This window comes from Lemur catta, chromosome 3, assembly GCF_020740605.2.
Source record: "Lemur catta isolate mLemCat1 chromosome 3, mLemCat1.pri, whole genome shotgun sequence".
Taxonomy (NCBI): Eukaryota; Metazoa; Chordata; class Mammalia; order Primates; family Lemuridae; genus Lemur; species Lemur catta.
Genome location: NC_059130.1, coordinates 28880266 through 28900512, shown reverse-complemented (window position 1 = coordinate 28900512; position 20247 = coordinate 28880266). Strand labels below are relative to the sequence as shown.

Below are 20247 nucleotides of genomic sequence, written 5' to 3'. Positions count from 1 at the left end.
ATTTTCTCAAGTTTATCTTTAATTCTTAAACTTTGTTGTCTACTGTTCTAGATAATACATGATGATGTTACAAAACTAAATTTTATATCATTGTTTGGTCTATTTCCTGTTCTGTAAGGAGGTCCCATTGCTTTGTTAACACCTGCACAAGCGTGAAACCATTATATTAGGCTCTGATTGCAAATGTCCTTTCAGGCCAGATCTCACTGATTGCTCTGACAATGTCATTCTAAGACTCTTCTCAGTTACTAGGATTACCCATTTTAAAACCAAGACATGGGAATAGGATTCAGGAGAGGGGAGGCTAAGTAATGAGAAATGAAAGCTCTATGTCAGTGTTTCTGACACTTCAGAAATCGTGGGCAACCCAAGATTACAGATCTCACTTTGAGAAATACTGGTCCCAATGTCAAAGTAATAGCAGTCTCTTCCATGTCTACTGTGAAGTAACTAAACATTACAAAAATAAACTTTCTTTTGTGGTAATAATTTGCAACTGAAGAAGCTTCATAAATTCAAGAATTTAGGTTCCTAAGAAGAATATAACAGGACTCCCAAAGCCCTCAGAATCCAGTTTGAGAAACATCACCCTAGCAAACACCTGAAATGCAAACCGAGGTCTAAAACTGAGAGGGCAGCTAAAAACAAAAAGCAAAATTAAAGCAAGGAGCAGATGAATAACATGAATTGGCCAGGAATGGGGAACATTTAATTCTTAGAAAATGACAAACGTGTGAGGCATTTGAGTCCCACCAGGCCTGCTCCTGAGTACTTCAGAGCTTTTAATCTTAAGATTTTTATTTCCTCAGGTCTTCTCTCCTATCACCAGCCCATTGTCTTCAGCCAAGTTCCCAAAGATAAAGGAAAACTTCCTGATTTCTTTGCCATGTTTCACCTCATAGTTCTCAGCTTTCCTCTATCTTTCCTGCTGCCTAGTTATGATTACAGCTTTCTATTCTAACCTTAGTGATTTTCTCCTCTGTCTAGACAATGCTTTCAATGATTCCCAACCCCATTCTCGAACCTCTAGAGCATCTTAGCGGTTTTATTTCCAAAGATTGAGAGGAAACTAATTCCTAAAAGAGAGATGTCAAGTTATTTTCCTTTGACTTGAAATTATATCACAGGAGTGATATTAAATAGGTACTAAATAGTAAACGTGACATTTCCTGCAACTCTTCAGTCTTTCCCTTCACCTCAGATATGAATCTAATAAGCACAATTTCTAGGGCTACATCTTCCCTCTTCCCCCATATTTACTCAGGCTCCTAGCATATCAGTCTAACAAAACTAAGCAAGTTTCAGAAGAGAGAAGCACGTGTGAGATTCAGGAACCAATCAGGCTACTTCTGTATCCCTCAGGGAACATTAAGAACTGAACCTGGGCTAGGAAGGAAGCATCTGCCTTGGGCCTCACATAAGAGGTCCTTCCTCCCCTCCTCCATAGCCTATGTCCTGAAACCCACAGTGACACACACACATACACACACACACACACATTCAACTCCCACACTTTATTGGGACAAAAGAGGCAGACCATTACCACAGACCCATCCACCAGGGGTGTCTAGGCTTCAGCACCTAGTACAGCAGGAGTACATCATCAATACAGGCAACTGGGGGGGTAGAGTGGGGAAGATTCCATACACAGGAAGGAGATTAGAGGCCTTTCTAGGCTTGGGGGGGCCAAGGCATATACCGTACCGGCACAGTCCACTTACGCATGAAGAAAGAGGAGGGCTAGATTTCCATTCTGTAGATAGGAAGGAAGACGTTCCTTATACAGATGGGAAAAAGGAAAGGGATTGCTCAGAGGGCAATTCCTTTTTATATATTTGGAAGAAGACCAGATTTCACCTTGCAGATGGGCATGGGAGGAAAGAAGGAAAGTTTATTTTAAATATTGGCAGAAATGGGTATGGGAAGAAATGTCATTTTGTCAACAAGGAAAATGCTTCTGGGATGGTAGGTTTACAAGGATTAGTGTTCACGGGCCATTCCATTCCCAGGTGACAGGAGGGAGACATACGCAGGAAAGGCAAGGCTCAGGGCTAGAGAACAAGGGAGGTATACCCTACAGGCACCAGCCCCTCCACGCCATCCCGCCCACAGCGGAGCCAGTCTTCATCCACTGTGGCGATGACACGCAGCACATCCCCGCACTGGAAGCTCAACTGGTCAGGTCCTGTAGCAGTGTGGTCACACAGAGCCCGAACTGCCCTGAAGGGAGCCAGAGGAAGATGCTGGGATGAAGTGAGGTGGGGGTGCCCAGCCATCCCCAGGCCTCACCCCCCACCCCACACCGTATGGAGTGCCCCTCTTGATTCAGCTTAGTGAACACTGACTGGGCTCCGGAAGAGACCTGGAGACTATCCATCAACATGTTGGTTCTACCTGGGGCCCTAGCCCTCTGCTGAGCACCAAACCCACTGTCCAGCTGCTTATCTGACACTATTTGCACTTCTCTCTGGTGCTTCAAATTTAACATATGCAAACTAAATGACTCTTCATAACCCTCCAAACCAGTCCCTCCCGTTATGTTCCCTATAGTGATAAATAGCACCACTTTCTACTCAGTTGCTCCTGGTAAAAACCTGGGCATCTCACTCCTCACATCCAGCCCATCACCAGAATTTGTTTAATGTTTGTATCTCGTACTACTCCATCTACTCTTTCTCTTCAACTCTGCTGCCACCATCCTAGTTAAGGCCTCTGTCCTCTCTCTGGACCACTGCATATAATGTAACTGGTCTGCATGAATCTCTCTCGGCATCCTCCCAAGCCCCATTCTCCACATGGCAGCAATCTCTAAAACACGAGCAAGCACATCATTCCCAGGCTAAAGACCATTCAAGGGCTCCCACTTGGGTGACCCAGCCTCACCATCACCACTGTCAGCATCCTCCCAATCCTGTCATGCACCCACAGTTCCTCACTCACCACACTCTGGCCCCCACCTTTGCCTCCTGTTTTTCCTGCCAGATGCACAAGCCCACATCATCACTGAGCCTCCCCTGCGTCCCCAAGCCTGAGGAAGAAACCTTGTCTACTGCCACAAAGGACTCAAGTCTTCCTTTCCTCATCTTTACCATACTGCAGTGTAGTTGCTCATTTATTCATCGGTATGTCCACTGGACTACGAGCTCCTTGAGAGCAGGGACTCCAATATATTTATCCTTGTATTCCTTCCCCTAGCATAATGCTTGGCACATAATAATTATAGCCATGTACTGCATAATGACATCTCAGTCAACAACAGACCATATATACAACAGTGGTCACTTGAATTATAATACCATGTTTTTACTGTACTTTTTCTATGTTTAGACACACAAATACTTACCACTGTGTTGCAACACACAGTATTCAGTACAGTAACACACTGTACAGGTTTGTAGCCTGGGAGCAATAGGTGATGCCACACAGCCTGGGCATGTAGTAGGCTATACTATCTAGGTTTCTGTAAGTACACTTTATGATGTTTGCACAACAACAAAACTGCCTAAGTGCGTTTCTCAGAATGTACCTCTGTCGTTAAGTGACACATTACTATACTTGAAAAATACTGCTGAATGAATGAAAAATCAAGATGCTTAATTCAATGGACTAGAAGAACCCAAAAGAAATAAGACCCCAAAGTAGGAGCAGCCCCTGGTGCCAAATTAGAAGATCCCACTAAAGGGATACACAATCCCTCAGTGTACACACAATAACAAAAGACCACCACTGGGTCTCTACTATGTGCTGAATGCTCCTATAAAATTATATTTAGTCTTCACAACAACCATAACAAAGGTATTAGAAATTATCCTCTTTTTACAGAGAAAGAAACTAAGGCTCAGAGAAACTGGTGTCACACTGACAATAAACGGCAAAGATGCAATGCAGACTAAATTCAGGGTCTTTTAAGCTACCTCCCATCCACTCTGTGAAGACAGAAACGCATCTATAACCCACAGCAGCACATCCTCCCCAGTCCTTACCTGTGGGTCTGCACCATGCTGGGCACTGAGGCCAACAGCTCCTCAGGAGGGTTCTCACGAGGCGCCCCCCGCCTCACCAGAGCCAACACACTCACTGTTGGGGGCAGCCAGCTAGATGGCCTCCTGGAAGAAAGGGCACAGGGTCACAGAGGTCACACCACCTCCAGAAAAAGAACCCAAGAACCCAGGGGTTTGGAGAGAGGGGCCTGAGGGGCCTGAGGGGCCTGTGGTTCAAGAGGTCAGGGTGGGGCCAGGCGCGGTGGCTCACGCCTGTAATCCTAGCACTCTGGGAGGCCGAAGCAGGAGGATCACTTGAGCTCAGGAGTTCAAGATCTGCCTGAGCAAGAGCGAGACCCCATCTCTTTAAAAAAAAAAAAAGAGGTCAGGGTGGTCACTGCTAAGGGCAGAGTGGCAGTTGTGGGGTGCAGATACCTTTAGGATGATTAGGAAGATGCCAACAAAGGTCTTTAACACCAAAAGTCACAAGGAGCCTATGGAACCAGCAGAGTCTATGCAGGCTCAGAGAAATCCAGAAGATCGCTAGAATACCTGAAGCCACTAAAGAGCCACCAATGGCTAAGCCTTAGAGGGTCGGTAATTTTTTCTTTTTCTAAAGGACCAGACAGTAAATACTGTTGGCCCTCGAACAATGTGGGTTTAAACTGCATGGGTCCACTTCTACGAAGATTTTTTTCAACCAAACACGGATCAAAAATACAGTATTCTTGGGATGGGAAACCCGTGTATACTGAGGGCTGACTTTTTGCATACCCAGGTTCTGCAGGGCAGACTGTGGGACGTGCCTATGCACAGGGGGCCTGGAACCAACCCCCACATATGCCCAGGGATGACTGTATTTCAGACCCTAAGGGCGAACAGGCAAAATCGAAAACATTATGTAGGTACTTATGTAACTGTTAAAATGTAACCATTTGAGAATGTAACAATTTTTAGCTCTTGGCTGTAGAAAAACAGCCTCCATCCTGAAGAGTTATAAAGTAACAGAGTTTCAAATGAGGCCACTAGGGGATTTGAGAGGGAGTCAGAAGGTCATGGAGGGGACAAGGAACCCCATTACCTGGACTTCAGGGCTCCACTCTCATTTTCTGCAAGGCCCCCAGGCACTCCAAATAGTCTCCCCAGCCACACGCCTCTGCCTGGTGCTGCTGCCTCTGCAGGGCATCGCTCTCGCACACCTTCAGCTGCAGTCCCATGATGCCCGAGTCCCCACCGGGGAAGAGGGAAGCCCTCCGTGCCCCCAGAGGCATAGACCCGGGAGGCCTGGGTCAGCTGCTCCCACCAGCTGCCTGGTATAGAAGGGCTTGCGGGGGCTGAGGGGTCCGGGACAACCTCCCTGGAAGCTCCCCGAAGGCTCTGGGCAACCCGCCCGCCCCAGTGCAGCATGGCCTGCACAGTCTGCTGCAGGGCTGGAGGTGGGCCTGGAGGGGCAGGGGCCTGAGGCGGGCCCAGGGGCAGGTGGTGGTGGTGCTCAAAGAGGAGGTCCAGGTGGAAGGTGAGCACTGACAATGGCTGCAGCAGGAGCAGCAGCTCTGTGGACAGGGAGGGACAGCTGCCCCGGGCCAGGGAGAAGAATCCTGTGGGCAGATACAGGAGGGACAGCAGGCCTGGAAAAGAGCAGGTCAACATCAGCTCCTGCCCTGGGCCTAGTCCCAGAGGACCCCTCCACCCCTTGCCCCCACCTCAGCACACCAGTTGGCAAAAACCCTCCTAGGCCTCACTCTGTGCTGGGCTCTGGGGCAGGGAAGGAGAGGGACACAGTGGGATACAGGACTGACACTTCCCTGCCTGTAGTGTGGAACCTGGCCTGGAGAGGAAGACGCATGTAGAGCAGATAGTGACAAATAACTGAGGAACAGTGTATGGGCTAGAAAGAAGGACAGGAGAGCCACAGGAGCGCTCACAAAACAGGGCTTTAGAGGTGGGCCTTGCTGAGGAAGCCCAAAGGTTGAAGGAAAATCAGTGAGGAAGAGGAGGAGCAGGGAGGCCTGTCCTAGGTGGAGGAATTGCATAGGCAGGGCCCTGGGGCAGGAAGGCCCAGACTGTAGACAAGATCAGTGAAAGCCTGAACCTGGAGGGCAGAGGCCAGATAAGGGTCTTCCTAGGGGCAGTGAGAGATTCCTTGGAAGCAGAAAAGGAATAAGATCAGAGATCGGTATTAACACCACTCTGGCATCAGTGGGAAGCAGCAGGAGAGATACCGATCCCTCCCTCCGTCCCTCCCAGCCCACTAAGCCCATTCCCTTCCACCTGAGCCTCTGACCTGCATCTTCCTGGAGACTGGAAAACCACAGCTCCAACTGCTTAGTGCTGGGGGAGAAAGGAAAGAACAGAAGTTCGGGGTTGGCGGATGAGACTGGGAGACAGGAGTCCTTCTCTGGGGACACGGGGCACTACTACCGTGTCCCCGCCCATGAGGCCGCTGCGCTCCCCAGGTCATGGGAGGGGCAGCGGGCAGAAGGCCACTCACTTGAGGAGGCCCAGGATAAAGGCATGGAAGCGGCTGCGGCTGCTGCTCAGCGGGCCCAGACGGCTGACCTGGCTGTACAGAGTCCCCAAGGAGCGGGTGCTGGAGCCTGAGGACAGGGGGTGCGGTCAGCCAGGCTCCGGCCCTGCCCGGACCTGGTCCCAGCCCTGCCCGCTCACCTGGCTTCACCGACGCCTCCACCACGCTCCAGGGGCTGCTCCTGCGCTGCCCGGTGATGAGGTCCTTCTGGAAAGGCTTCAGCCCATCCGCCACCAGGGCGTGGAGCGCCGGGCAGAGGGTGGTCAGCACCAGGTGCCCCACGTCCGGGCTCAGCCGGCTATCCCCCAACTGGGCCTGGAGGCGGCGCGACGCGGGTGTGTGCACGGATCCCTCCAGCCACCTCCCACCAACTGTTCCTGCGCCCTCGGAGCTACATCAACCTGCTCGTCCCCAACGTCCTCCCCCCAGCCACCTTCACCTTCTGAACCAAGTTCCGGGCGGCCCCGAAGTGCGAGATGATTTTATCCACTGAGGCGCTCACGGCTACCAGAAGACCTGGGGGCGGGGAGGGGAAGACGCCTCAGAGCCGCGGCTGCTGCTTCACGCAGTCGACTCGTACAGCCTGACAGAGGGGGGCCTAAGTGAGGGGCAGTTCGTTCAGAAGCCAGGAGTCAGGACGTCCTACCTTTTTTCTGCTCCTGTAGCTGGCCAGTCCCACTCTGGGCTTCTGCCATCCACATCCGCTGGGCCCCGGGGACACCGGCGAACGACCAAGAACTACGGACTAGGGTAAGGAAAGGAGCACGCGGTGACAAGGGGTTACTCCAAGGACTCCGGGCTCCCGCACAGGTCATCTCCTGCGGGTCCGCAGCGCCCCTGCCCCTGAAGGGTCTTGGAGAGGGGCGCGGGGCCGCGTGCAGCACCGGACAGCCCGACCCGAGCCCCCGCGCGAAATCCTATACACATTGCTGCACTCGCTGTCCCCCATCCCGGTCCCCATTTCCCTTCCTCAGGGCCCAGCTCCCACCTCCTCGATCCCGGAAGTCCCGGAGCGGGACCGCCTCGCTCACCTCCCGCCTGCCCCGCTGGGGCCTTTAGGGCGGGAGATGCCCGGGCGAGGGGAGGGAGGGGCAGCCCTGCGCCCCGCCCCGGGCCCGCGTCCGGCCCGCGGAGACCCGGGGAGCACGTGGGGAGCCTGGACCAATGGAAAGACAGACAGACGGAAAAGGGAGGAGAGACGAAGGGAGACAAGACCCAAGGATTGGGAGGCTGGAAAGCGCCGGAAAGGGGAAACCTGGGTCCCACGCCCGCATCTCAGTGGAGGGAGCCCCCTTCACCCCACGTGGGGCGGGACCCATGGGGATGGGAGTCACCAGAACCTCTGGTGCCAAGGAGCTTCACCCTCCACCCTTCCCGAGCAAGGTGGGGGTCAGGCCCGTAATGCACTGGCCAGGGAATTCCACAGAGGGTGTGACCCAAGGTCCCTAACGATGGACTCGCTGGGACCCTCTAGACTCCGCATGCTTAGCGGGGATGCTGGATAAGCCCGCGCGTCCACTGTGCCCGGGCGGGTCCGGAGGGAGAGGGGCCGGGTCACGCAGCGTGGAGAGCAACAACACCCGCCCCCCCTGCACGAGGAGCAAGGCCAGGCTCCCGAGGACCAATGAACTTGCTCGAAATCTGCCGAAGTTATGGTGGGACCAAGCCGGTAACCCCGTAAAAAGCTTAAACAGAGCTGGGCAAGGGTAGAAGGGGCCTTGGAGTGGGCGGGGAGGCCTCGCCCGAGGCGAGGCCCGCAGGGCGTGCCCGGTCCGTCTTACGTAGCCTGGGCAGAGGCGGTGGGCTCCTGATCCAGCGAGGGGCCTTCGGCGGACGAGGTGGCGGTGGCAGCGGGGGGGCGGGTACCTGGCGGGGTGGGGGAGCCGTGGCGGGGAAGGTGCTACTTCTGGGAAAGAGCGGGGATAGCAGCAGTGCCAGCTCGGGGCTGGCCAGGCAGGGCAGGGCTCCCCGAGTCGGAGGCGAATAGGCTCCCACCGGGGACAGGCGGACAGGCAGCAGCTGCTCCTCTGGGGGGCTTGCCGCCCCCAGCAGCCGCAGCCCCGCGCCAGGCCACGCAGCCAGAGGCGCCAGGAGCAGAGACCCAGCTGCGCCCGCACCCCCACCCTCCAACAGGGGGCGCCCGTCGGCCGAGAACCGGAAAAACAGAGGCCGAGGGAGCAGGAGGGGACCGGCTGCAGGCGGGATTGGCGGGGCCAGGCGCAGAGGGGAAGGAGGGCAGCGGGATGGGCAGCCAGGCGAGGAGGGGCGGGAGAAAGAGGGAGCAAAGAGTTAGTCCCGTAACCCAACGACCCACCCAGTTTCCCTTTCCCGGAGCGCTCCCTGGCAGAAGGGGCGGGAGGATGGCTGACACAGAATGGAGGGGAAACAGGGAACGGGTTGGAAGCTTTGGAGGTGGGGGCGAGGCCGAAGCCCAGCCCTCCTCTGGCTTCTTGCTTCCTCTTACCCTCGACACCAGCCTGCTCACTGGGTTCCTCCGGCTCCTTCGCGGCTGGCGCCTCCTGGCCAGCCGCGGGGCTAACCGCCCTGCCCTCCTCCGGCTGCCCCTCCGCTATGGGCTGCAGCCCAGGTCGGTTCTTCTTCCTCCGGGGAGGGATGGGTGGGGGTGGGGGCCGGGGCGGGACCAAAGCCCAGCCAGCTGGGGGGTCTCGAGGCGGGACTGGCGGGGGCGGGACCCGGCTTCGGGACCGGAGTTCTTTGAAGGTAGTGATTTCCCGGGCAGGTGCAGAGGAGCTGCCCAGAGACCCGGTGGGGGGCAGCTCCGTATCTGGGGAGAAGACTATGAGCCAGTCACTGCGATCTTTCTTGGCCTGGGGCAGGAGGGGCAGCCCCGGGCCCCGCTTGCGCTTCTGGGCCAGCTCGTGGAAGGACGTGATTGTCCGGTGGGGCACCGGCTCCTCGCTGACGTCACTTCTCCATCCCCCATCAATTTTCCCTGCATCTGTTTTCGAGCCAGAATCATTTATTCCTGTGTTGGTTTTCCAACCAGAGTTGAATTTTCCTGGTTCAGTTTTCCAGCTAGAGTTAGTATTTTCGTTGATTTTCCAACCAGAGTTATTGTTCTCAGTGATTTTCCATCCAGCGTCAGTTTTCTCTGTGTCAATTTTCCAAATGGGGTTAATTTTCCAACTGGGCTCCGTTTTCCCAGCATCGATTTTCCCATCATCCACCTCTAAGAGCTCGGAGGTAGGGAAGTCCTGCTCCCCATTCTCATCCTCTTCCTCCAGGCCTGGGGAAGGGAGGTCCTGGCAGGTGGTCAGGGCGTTGCAGTTCGAGTCCAGGCCAGGGCCGGGTGGTGAGGAAGCTCCGGAGCAGGAATCGGGAGAGCAGCAGAAGCTGTCTGGGGAGCAGGTGCCAGGGCCTGCTGAAGCCAGTGGGGAGCCCTGCTCCAGGGGGATGATACTGGGCTGAGGATGGGCTTCCTCATCACCTGGGAGGTCCCGCGAGTAGACGGAGACTGGGGAGTCATCGGGGCTAAGATCTGAGCAGGAGCTGAGAGAAGAGGAGCAGCCAGGGTCTGAAGGAGAGGCAGCCCCCTCCTCCTCCTGCGATGGGTCCTGCCGGTTTTCTAGGCCTGGCCCATGCTCCTGGCAGCATCGGCAGGGCACAGCTGGGCTGTTGGAATTGGCGTCCACCAGAGGCCCACTGCAGGGGCCCCTGCTCTCCTTGCCCCCGGTGTCTCCTGGGGGAGGAGGCGTGCTCAAGGGCCCCTCCCGTAGCTCGGGACGGCGGGACAAGTGCAGGCCCAGGGAGACGTGCTGGAGGTGGATATGGTTCAGGTTGCAGAGTAAAGCCCTCTGAGGGGACAGCATGGTGCCAGCAGCGATGAGATGGCCTCTAGAGAACCAGGAGGATCGGGCCTCTCACATCCACCTACCTGGCAACCACAGGTGCAGACCTAGAAGAGGAGTGGTGAAACCCAAGCAGTGAGGACGCGTGCCGTTGGAAGGACACAGAGGTGACTGAGGGCAGGAGCAGGCCTGGGAAGGCTCTGGCTGCTTTGGGTGATATTTAAATAAGATGCAAATCACCATCGACTGGCCATTAGTTTCCACTGCAGTGTTTGCAGGTGGAATCGAACGTAACCCCCCACTCCCCAGGGAATGGAGCGGGGAGGGTCAGAGAATGCGGCTGAGCTCTGGATCTCCAAGACGGGCAGGGGCCCAGAATGGACCCCCCAGGTCCTTTCTGCGGCAATCTGGCTCTGCTCTCCAGCCTACCCCTTACTCCAAGAGAAAGAGATCAAGGGACACCCCGCCCAGCTGCCCCAAAATGAGAGGGTGCAACACAGCAACACGCAGAGTTTGGCTGGTTAATGCAGGAAAGGGGCAGGGGCTGGAGGGGGAGAAGGATGGAGCAGCTGTCAGCATGTCAACTCCTCATCTGCAGGACGCCCCGCGTTTCCGCCAGGCTCCAGCCTGTGCCCTCACCCCTTGGAAGGGCGGTGTGCCTGTCCATTCTCTCCGCACTCGTCTCCATCATTCAGCCACCACCCTACCCCTTCTCTATTCATTTTTGCTGCTCCCCTGCCCTACCACCCGTGTGCTCTAGTCCATCCACCCATACCCACGGGCAAGGCCCGCCTCACCAGGGTCCTCCTGAAACCGTTCCTGGCTTTAGGCTTGTCCGAGACTCTCCGGTCCCGCCCGGCGGGCTACCGAGCGGAGGAGAGGGGAGGGGCGCTAGGACAACACTCTCTGTGCTGCGCAGCCGCACCCCTCCACGCATGGGCGTGGCGTAGCTCAGACCCGCCCCCCAGCGCTTGACGTCTTGCCGGTGTCACCCCTCTCAGATTTAATGTGTCCTAAGCTTTTGCTCCCCGAGTTCCTGGCTTCCATGCAGCCACCCCAGCCCCCGACCTTGCCCATTCTGGAGCTCGGCTGTCTGTCTGGAACAAGAACAGAACCACAAGGTTACACAATAATTTATTGACAGCCTCCTCTCCCCATCCTGGCAGTCTAGGTCACTTCTTCCGCTTGTAGATTTTGCATGCTAGCTCCAAGAAGATGGCCCGGGGAAGGGGCGCAGCGTACTGCTCGATGAGACTCATAAGGTGGCTGTAACTGTCTTCCTCATACTGCAGGAACACAGCCTGCAGATCCAGCTCCTCGTATAGTGCCTTCACCCGGGCTACCTTCTCCGCCTCCTTCTGCCCGTAATTCTCCTGGAAAGGGTTGGAGGGAGAAAAAAGGGCTTAGCCTTCCCCAGAGCCTCCAGGACCCCTCCCCCACTCCCCTTTCACATGCTCCAGAACATCTCTAAGGCCATTCCCTTCATTCCTGCCTCTAATTTTCAAGTGTCTCTAGGTATCTGAGAACCCATGTTTCCCCTTCCCCATCCCAAATGTTCAGAATAATGGCTCAGTCCTCAGCTTCCTCTACTCCAGGGTTTCTAACCTCAGTTAGCACTATTGAAATTTTGGGCCAGATCATTCTTTGTTTGCAAGAGCTGTTCCATACATTGTACGATATTTGGCAGCATCTTTGGCCTCTACCCACTATATGCCTGTAGCACATGCATACACCCAGCGGTTGTAATGACAAAAAATCTTTACTGACATTGTCAAATGTCCCCTGAGGGGCAAAATCGCCCTCATTTGAGGACCACTGCCCTATCCCCTTATCAGCTCAGGGACCCACCACCTGTCCTAGGCACCTGCAAGATCTGACGCTGTTCCGGAGTGGCCCGTTGTAGACACTGAACCACCAGCCAGCTGCATTTGTTGTCCTGGATGTCAGTGCCAACCTTGCCTGTCACACTCGGGTCCCCAAAGAGGTCAAGGTAATCATCCTGAGCAGGGGGACAGAAAAGGAAGAATGACAAGGCTACCAGGCAGGGAAGGAGGAAAGTTGGTGACTGTTCTCTGCTGCTACTCATGCCTTCCCACCTGAATCTGAAAGAACTCTCCCATCTCCAGCAGGATCTTCTTAGCGTTGGCATGCTCCTTCTCCCCGCCAATGCCTGCCTACAGGGAAAAGGAGATTAATAAACCAAACCCCAGTGATGCCCGCATCTTGCTGGCTGCTTCCTTGAATGGGTTTCCTGCCCTACTGCAGCCCCTAAATCTTCTCTCCTTTCAGATATCCTCGACTTCCCTGATCTAGGAAGTCCTGCTTAAGGGTCCAACCTCTACCCCACTTATCTTTGGCTAGGCCTTCCTGAGAATCATAAAAGATGAATCCTTTCTGGAGGTCCTTAGACTCTCTCTTCCCTCCCAAGTCTCAGTTCCCGAGTCACTCTGATCCCTCTTCCTAATCTTTTTCTACCTCCAGCTTCTTTCAGGATGAAATTTGGAGAAGCAAAGTCAAGGTAGATGGTTAACCCCACTGTTTTTGAATCCAGTCTGTTCTCTCTCAGCCTGAATTATCTCCTCCCCACCCCAGCAATACTCAGATGCAGGATTTCTTGTCCCCCTGTTATGGGCTGAGCACTGTCACATCCCTCACCTTGGTTAGTCTCTACAGTCCTGTAAGGTAGGAATTTTGTCCCCATCTTACAGCTGAGGAAACAGACTGACTTGCTCAAGGTCATATGGCCATTCAGTGGGGGTGCCTTCTTGTCCAAAAGCCCACATCTGCAGGGCAGCGAGGGGCAAGGAGGCTGACTTACCATGTACATGGCCGCAGCTACAGGAAGGTAGAAAGAGTAGAAAGCTGTCTTGTACTTGACAATAGATTTGTACCTGAGTAGGGAGAGAAGATAAACTCCTCAGAAGGGCAATGCCTACCCTCAGCCCGCCCTCACTGCCCAGACATGATTCCTACTGTCCCTCACCTCTTTTCCGTAAATCTGTCAAGTTCCACATTGCCCTGGGGGGCTGTGATAAGGTCCAGGGTCTGCCCGATCTCAGTCTGATATGAACTCTAAAGAAGAGGAAGATGGCCCATGAGACAGGCTTTCTCCAGATGTGGGGAACCCCAACACCCTGGGCCCCGCATCTCATACCAGTTGACAACTGGCAGAATCAGAAAAGCAACAGGAGGGAGGAAAGGCCTCAAAACTCAAGGTCTACATTCATGCATACACAGTCCTTTCCACCCTTCTTCCAATCACACAGGACAGAGAAACCCTTCTTGCCACCAGCACCCTTCACCACTCCCTTCCTCGCTTTCTTCCCGCTCCTAGGCAACCCTAGGTATCTCCTGTGCCCTGAAACCAGCTAGATGAGAATGTGCTATAGAGGCCAAGGTTATGCGGACATCCTCTGGGCCCTGGGCCCAGGTCTGTAGCACACCTGCAGGAAGAGCTCGATCAGGTTCAGGTAATAGGGCTGCTCCCTGCAATAGTGCTTCAGCAGGCGGTAGATACATGCTTCCAGAAGCAGAGCATCATTGATGGCATCCAAACCTATGCCTGGCTGTTGGGGACATGGAGGAAATGAGCGATCAATTTCTGGCTTAGACTCATACCAAGAAGCATTACCCCAAATACCTCAAACAGGCTGTATGAAACCACCTCCCAGTGGCCTGCACCATACCCACTGCTACCTTCCCACCCACATTACCTTCTTTTTTTTTTTTTTTTGAGACAGAGTCTCACTCTGTTGCCCGGGCTAGAGTGCCATGGCATCAGCCTAGCTCACGGCAACCTCAAACTCCTGGGCTTGAGCAATCCTCCTGCCTCAGCCTCCTGAGTAGCTGGGACTACAGGCATGTACCACCATGCCTGGCTAATTTTATATATATATATATATATATATATATGTTTTTAGTTGTCCGTATAATTTCTTTTCTATTTTTTTTAGTAGAGATGGGGTCTCGCTCTTGCTCAGGCTGGTCTTGAACTCCTGAGCTCAAACAATCCGCCCACCTCGGCCTCCCAGAGTGCTAGGATTATGGGCATGAGCCACCGCGCCTGGCCACAGTACCTTCTGATACCAGCAGATCTGGCCCCGGCGGGTTAGGGATGAATCCATGATGTCATCTGATACCAGGAAGAACGCTTGCAGCTAGGAGAAAGAAGAATGGAATAAGACCTACAGGGCTCCCTTGTCACTGTTCCTTCTATCAGCGACAGAGCTGCCACTTCAGATAGTCACTATGAGCTGCGAAGGTCAGGATGGGGAGGCCTAGCACTTGGGAAGTGACATGACCTCTTTGGTTCAGACTCCCCATCTATCAAATGGGACTAAAATACTCTGTTTTGGGGGTAAGAGACTAAAACAGATCTCTGACATCTCTAATCAGCCCTAGATTATCCCTGGTATAAGGGAAATTATGAAACACCTTCATATACTGTTTTCCTCTCTTATCAAAAACTTCAATGAACACTTTTTAAGATTTCTTCAGGCAACTTGACTTTACATGACTTTTTAAACAAAAGGAGGCTGTTCCTGTGTCACCCCCAGCACTGTGCTTAAACACTCCAGTGACCAGGAACACAGCCTTACCTAAAGGAGATCCATTGGGGGTGCAGGTCTAATTGGACTGAAATCTGACTCCTAGTGACTTTTACCTAGGGGTCTTAAGTATCTTTAAACACTCTTAACCATCGGCAAAGGGCTTACTCTTCTGAGGGCCTATTTGAAGGAACGTGTTGGTTTTCCCACCAGACTATGAATACCTTGGAGGCAGGGACAATATGTTTCCCATTTGTCATGGTCCCACCCAACAATTTTCCAAGCAATGCTAAAAATCTGGGTTTTTGTGTGAAATCTCTTCTTTATTAAATTTAGGGGACTTGATTTTAAAACATTTTCAAAAACTATTAGTGGTACTATCACATGGGCAGTTAGGAAAAAAATAAAAAATTTAAATAAATTAAAAAAAAAACTATTAGTGGACTGCCAGTTTTCAATCTCTGCTTCAAAATAACCTTATTGGCTCTCACCTATAATCCTAGCACTCTGGGAGGCCGAGGCAGGAGGATAGCTGGAGCTCAGCCTGAGCAACAGTGAGACCCCGTCTCTACCAAAAAAGAAAAAACAAAACCCAGCTGGGCATTGTGGCCCCCACCCATAGTCCCAGCTACTAGGGAGGCTGAGGCAGAAGGATCACTCACAGCCCAGGAGTTGGAGCTTGTGGGGAGCTACAATCACATCACTGCACTCCTCCCCGGGGCAACTGAGTGAGACTCTGTCTCAAAAAAAAAAAAAAAAAAAGGCAATTGAAAAATAAATAAGTAAATAAAGAATAACCTTTCAGAAGAAATGTAACACTTGTATGGCTGTCCTCTGCTTTGAGGAAAATTTTTAGCATTGCTTGGAAAATTGCAAGAGCTGGGTGGGTCCATGTTCCCATATAGCAACAACTGGCTGAAACCAAGTGGAGGCAACTTCCCCAAACAGGGCACGTGCTCTCCTAAGTGTATCTTTCTCTGGTTTGCTCCAATCCCCACATCGCCTTGTCTTCTATGCCCAGCTCATCTAGCTTTTGAAGGTATGTAATTTGCTGGCCTGGCCTACAGGCTTCATTGGTGGCAGGGGGACTGGGTTCTGGGAGGGGTGCCAGACTTGAGGAGGGTGGCAGTGAGCCCAGAAGGGAAGAGTGTACAGGACTTGGTCAATGATGGGCAATGCTGAGGCGCCTGGCCGGAGGAGAGGAGCAGCTGGCTCAAAGGAAAATGCAATGAGCCCATTCCTCTGCCAATTCCAAGGCCCCAGGCCACAGCTATCTACAGCCATCTGTGTACCTAATGGCAAAAAAGGTTCCCCACATTTGGGAACCCTTGCAGTAATTCACCGTCTAAATACGGCTGTAGCACACTAGAGGCACAGAAACACAAACAACCCAGAAACAAGCTCTCCCCTTCCTAGTCAAGGCATGCCCACTCTAGGAAACCTCTTCTCCTGCCTTTCCCCCATCCCTCTCACCAATTCCACACACCAGCCCACGGTCAGGGCCCGCTGGAGACTATCAGCATCCTGTTTCCTTGGCTCCACCAGCTCCCGGAATGCTACCAGCACTGTCATACCCCGGTTGTACTTGCCTCCAATGGCATTGTACTCCAAGACCTGGGGGCAAGGAGAAAGGGACAGGGGATCAGGGTCCACACAGCAGCCAATCTGAGATGTCTCCTCATCCTCTCCCACTTCCAACCACCACCTATCTTTATCCTCTCCAACCCCAACTCTTCCCCAAGGGAGCCTCTGGAATTGCTACTCTTTGCTCCTTCCCCAAATCCAGGAGCACAGTCAGAAGAGTTCCCCAGTGCCCAGACCCGCTCTCTCTGCATGGTCTTCCCCAGTAAATTTAAAGCCTCCATAGTGCAGATTAAATTCTGCTCCCAAGCAAAAAACAGGGCTTGAACCCAGGGAAAACTCAGTATGTGCTATGGTAATCGCTGGCTTATTCAGCTCCCTCCCCCAGGCTCCTGCCCCATCCCCACCTCTCCTAGACTTCCTCTCACAACGGATCCTTACTTATCCCACCACCTCCCCCTATCCAGAGTTCAACCTATCTGCAAATGAAAAGCCTCCATCATTATATTAAAGACAAAGGCCCTCCAAAGTTGCCCGGAGGATAGCATGGTGGGGATTCAAGTTAGGGGATCTATCTCCCATGCCTCCAATGGTGTCTCCTCTGGCTGGGACCTCTCACTGCTTTCTGCTGCCCTGCTCTCAACCAGACCTAATTAACTGGGAAGATTTCCCTTTTAATCCCCATCCCAGTGTAGACAAAGCCCCCGATTTCTTTGGTTCACTTCAGACAGATGAGACAGACAGCATTTGTAAAAAGAATTTTACTAGAAACTCCAGAAGAATAAAAGGGGGGAAAAATAGGCAAGTTAAGTATCACAGCAATAGTTTGTGCCCCAGAATAGGAGTTTGTGATGATATAGTAATTTCAGTCGGCCAGAGGGGGATAGGACAACCTCAGACTGCCTTCCTCCTAGGTCTCTGCCAAGGTAGCACCTTATGATTTCAGGACACAAAAATCAAAGACTTACCAGGTTCTAGGCCTTCACCCCCAAGCAAAGCAGCTTGGATGTACCACCTGCTACCAGAGCCAAAAGTCAGGCTCATGGACTGAAAAAGTATACCTGCCTAGGCCCCACTCCCTCCAGGGTGAACCCAGGGTCACTCAAGTAAAAGTCTTCTCCTACATCTGTCAAAAGTCCCCCAATTCCAGGCCAGGCACAGTGGCTCATGCCTGTAATCCCAGTACTTTGGGAGGCCTAGGCAGGAGGATCACTTGAGGCCAGGAATTCAAGATCAGCCTGGGCAACACATTGAGACCCCATCTGTACACAAAATTTAAAAATTAGCCTGGTGTGGTGATACATGCCTAGCTACTTGGGTCACTGAGGCAGGAGGACTGATTGAGCCCAGGAGCTGGAGGTTGCAGTGAGCTATGATCACACCATTGCACTCCAGCCTGGGCAACAGAGTAAGACCCTGTCTCAAAAAAAAAAAAAAAAAGTCCTCAAATTCCAAAACATGAACATTGGTGGGGAAAAATTCCCCCAAAAGCCGCCGCTGAATCCCACACATATGCAGAATGACCAAATGCTCACTTCCTCAAGTCCTAAATCCCTCACCTCCTTAAGCCGGGCAATAGCATCTCCTGTCTCTGGGTGCCCCATCTCATCCTCAGTCAGCACCCTGACAATCTCGGAGAAGTGCTGGATGAAATCCTGCTTTTCTCGGGCATAAACGTCCAATTTCTGATCTCCATTCATTCTGAGGGAGGAGCGAAGTGCTCTGAGGAAAGGAAGAACAAGTCAGAAACATGATCAGCTGCTCCCCTCCCCAAAGCCCCTCACCCCTACCACACTCACCGAGGCTCCTCTGTCCACGCTTGGCACCAGCAGCGGGCACCGTGCCAGGCCCCCAGGACTGGGCACCCGTGCACCAGGGAGGGCCGCCGTAAGGAACCCAGCCACCTCTCCCGGGGCGCCCAGCAGGGGACTGGCAGCAGGAAGACCCCCACAGATCTCAACCAGCGGGACAGAGGCATCCTGGGGGTGGCATAGGGAGGGGGAACCAAGCACTCCCTGTGGGGGCAAGCACCATAGGCAGATGCATAGTGGCAGCTCCCCAGATCACTCCCACCCCAACTTTTTATTTCTTGACCCAGAATGTCCCACCCTCTTGTGGACTAAGCTTGGGGACAATTACAGAATGGTATGCAGGGAATAAAAACTATAGCTGGATGACTGGGACCGGCTTATCCCCACTTAAAATAAGGCTAGAACTGAATGTCTTCAAGGCCGCGTGTATAAGGCCGGGGGAGGAGGCGGTACACAGTAAAGTACCCTAGGAATAGGGGCTGAAAGGATCCTTAAATCAACCTATTTTACAGAAGCCAAGCTGAGGCTCTAGGAGGTAGGAAGCTGGGAGCAGAGGCAGAGCCAAATCTAGAACTCAGGTCTCCCCCGTTAGGCGGTGGAGAGGGATGCTCAGGCTCTAAGCTGTGCCCCAAGGGTGGGAGAACTGGGGCCAGAATCCATGGATGCTGTGGTCATATGGTCTGGGGCGCTGGGCCCGGGCGTTCAGAGCCTCTCAAGAAGCGCTGGGACTGCGCAGATAGCCTCCGAACAACTCTGGGCGGGTGGGGAGGGCTCGCCGCAAAAGAGTAAACCGGAGTCCGCGCATATTGGGAGTTCCAGGAAAGCGCATGGGCAGAGTTTGGAAGTTTCCGCACGCCCAGATGGCCAGCCAGTCAGACCGCCGACACCCAAAACGAAGAAACTCTGACACAACAAACTAGGCTTCTGTTACAGAAGTATCGTTACAGAGTTAAGGCCAGGTCTTGAACCCCGGCCTCCAGTCCCAGGACGCAGCCTCTCTCACCTGTTCCTGGATGCCGGTTCCTGCTTGGTCTAGATTGTTGGCGGTACTCCTAAAAGCTGAACCCGCTCCGCGCTCGGCTCTCTGGGTCCAGTAGTTTCCGGTCTTCCCTCACTGTGGGCAGAAATGCGTCACTAGACTACAACTCCCGGCATGCCGCGGGAGGGACAGAGACAACGCGATCTAGCGTGGAACGGGCTGGGAGGAGACGAGCTGTGCTGATTGGCTGTTGGCCCTCGTGTGAGGATGGGGCCTGTGACGGGCGACCAATGGAAGGGCAGCGCCCGGGGCAGTCGGACTGGACGTTGCGCGATCCGGCGGTGGGCGGGATGGTGCTGGAGGCGACCGCCCTGGAGGCAAGCCAGGCAGGGAACGCCCCCAGTATAGCGCTGGCTGCCAACCTTTCGCCACACTTCAGTTTTCATTATCTTCCTGTACAGCTGAATGGCAAGTTAGGAAAACCCTAGGAGGACTAGCTTTGCCACTTAATTAGTTCTCTAACTTTAGGCAAATCGTTTAACATCTCTGATTCTTAGTTAACTTCCTTGAAACTGGCATTCCTCATCTGTTGAATGACCTAAATACCATGAGATAATGTATATAAAGTACTTTAAGGGCTCAATAAAGATAAGATTCAGAGCAGAAACTGGAAGCCTCACCCTACACGTGCAGCTTACCAGCCCGATACTGGCTCTCTGCCCTTGAACCCTCTCAAGTCCTGATAGCCCCAGTAAGTTGACACATCTGGGAAGATGCCTGAAACTCCTAACCGGCCTGGACATAAAGGGGTTTTGGTACAGTCTATAGCATGAATGAATCTTGAGGACATTATACTAACTAAAATAAGCCAGACACAAAAAGGACAAATGCTGTATGATTCCACTTATATGAGGTACGTAGAGTAATCAAATTCATAAAGACAGCAAGTGGAATGGTGGTTGCCAGGAGCTGCGGGGAGAGTACAGAGTGTCATTTTAGAAGCTGAGAAAAGT

At 53.3% G+C, this 20247-nt stretch overlaps 2 protein-coding genes and 1 pseudogene across 6 annotated transcripts; 1 reads left to right on the top strand and 2 right to left on the bottom strand.

The window, feature by feature from the left end:
* Positions 1-1495: 1495 nt before the first annotated feature.
* On the bottom strand, positions 1496-11259 carry RUSC1 (RUN and SH3 domain containing 1). Of its 4 annotated transcripts, XM_045545299.1 has the most exons (11): positions 11114-11259; positions 8972-10423; positions 8289-8699; positions 7154-7252; positions 6947-7023; positions 6648-6822; positions 6472-6577; positions 6265-6311; positions 5062-5608; positions 3984-4106; positions 1496-2220 (listed from the first exon to the last, which is right to left on the bottom strand). In XM_045545299.1, exons 2-11 carry the CDS (start codon positions 10335-10337, stop codon positions 2052-2054), a joined length of 3120 nt encoding a protein of 1039 aa, XP_045401255.1. In that variant the 5' UTR covers positions 10338-10423; positions 11114-11259; the 3' UTR covers positions 1496-2051. The 4 variants fall into 4 exon arrangements, with proteins under 4 accessions (XP_045401255.1, XP_045401256.1, XP_045401258.1 ...); XM_045545300.1 differs by lacking the exon at positions 8289-8699; XM_045545302.1 differs by lacking the exons at positions 8289-8699; positions 8972-10423; positions 11114-11259 and adding an exon at positions 7539-7724.
* On the top strand, positions 10350-11536 carry LOC123634071 (annotated as a pseudogene).
* Positions 11435-19351, bottom strand: FDPS (farnesyl diphosphate synthase). Of its 2 annotated transcripts, none has more exons than XM_045545304.1 (10): positions 19259-19351; positions 18004-18166; positions 16337-16477; positions 14393-14473; positions 13760-13882; positions 13300-13388; positions 13135-13207; positions 12413-12490; positions 12181-12315; positions 11435-11689 (listed from the first exon to the last, which is right to left on the bottom strand). In XM_045545304.1, exons 2-10 carry the CDS (start codon positions 18142-18144, stop codon positions 11489-11491), a joined length of 1062 nt encoding a protein of 353 aa, XP_045401260.1. In that variant the 5' UTR covers positions 18145-18166; positions 19259-19351; the 3' UTR covers positions 11435-11488. The 2 variants fall into 2 exon arrangements, with proteins under 2 accessions (XP_045401260.1, XP_045401259.1); XM_045545303.1 differs by lacking the exon at positions 19259-19351 and adding an exon at positions 18244-18779.
* Positions 19352-20247: the final 896 nt, after the last annotated feature.

Coding starts and splice junctions, on each gene's coding strand:
- RUSC1 (XM_045545299.1), bottom strand. CDS start 10,337: ATGCTGTCCCCTCAGAGGGCTTTACTCTGCAACCTGAACCATATCCAC. Junction 8,700..8,971: donor TGAGCAGGCTGGTGTCGAGG/GTAAGAGGAAGC, acceptor TCCCGCCTGCAG/CCGGTCCCCTCCTGCTCCCT. Junction 7,024..7,153: donor GCTACAGGAGCAGAAAAAAG/GTAGGACGTCCT, acceptor CCCCGCCCCCAG/GTCTTCTGGTAGCCGTGAGC.
- FDPS (XM_045545303.1), bottom strand. CDS start 18,422: ATGCCTCTGTCCCGCTGGTTGAGATCTGTGGGGGTCTTCCTGCTGCCA. Junction 13,883..14,392: donor AGATCTGCTGGTATCAGAAG/GTACTGTGGCCA, acceptor TGTCCCCAACAG/CCAGGCATAGGTTTGGATGC. Junction 13,389..13,759: donor TGATCGAGCTCTTCCTGCAG/GTGTGCTACAGA, acceptor CCTCTTCTTTAG/AGTTCATATCAGACTGAGAT.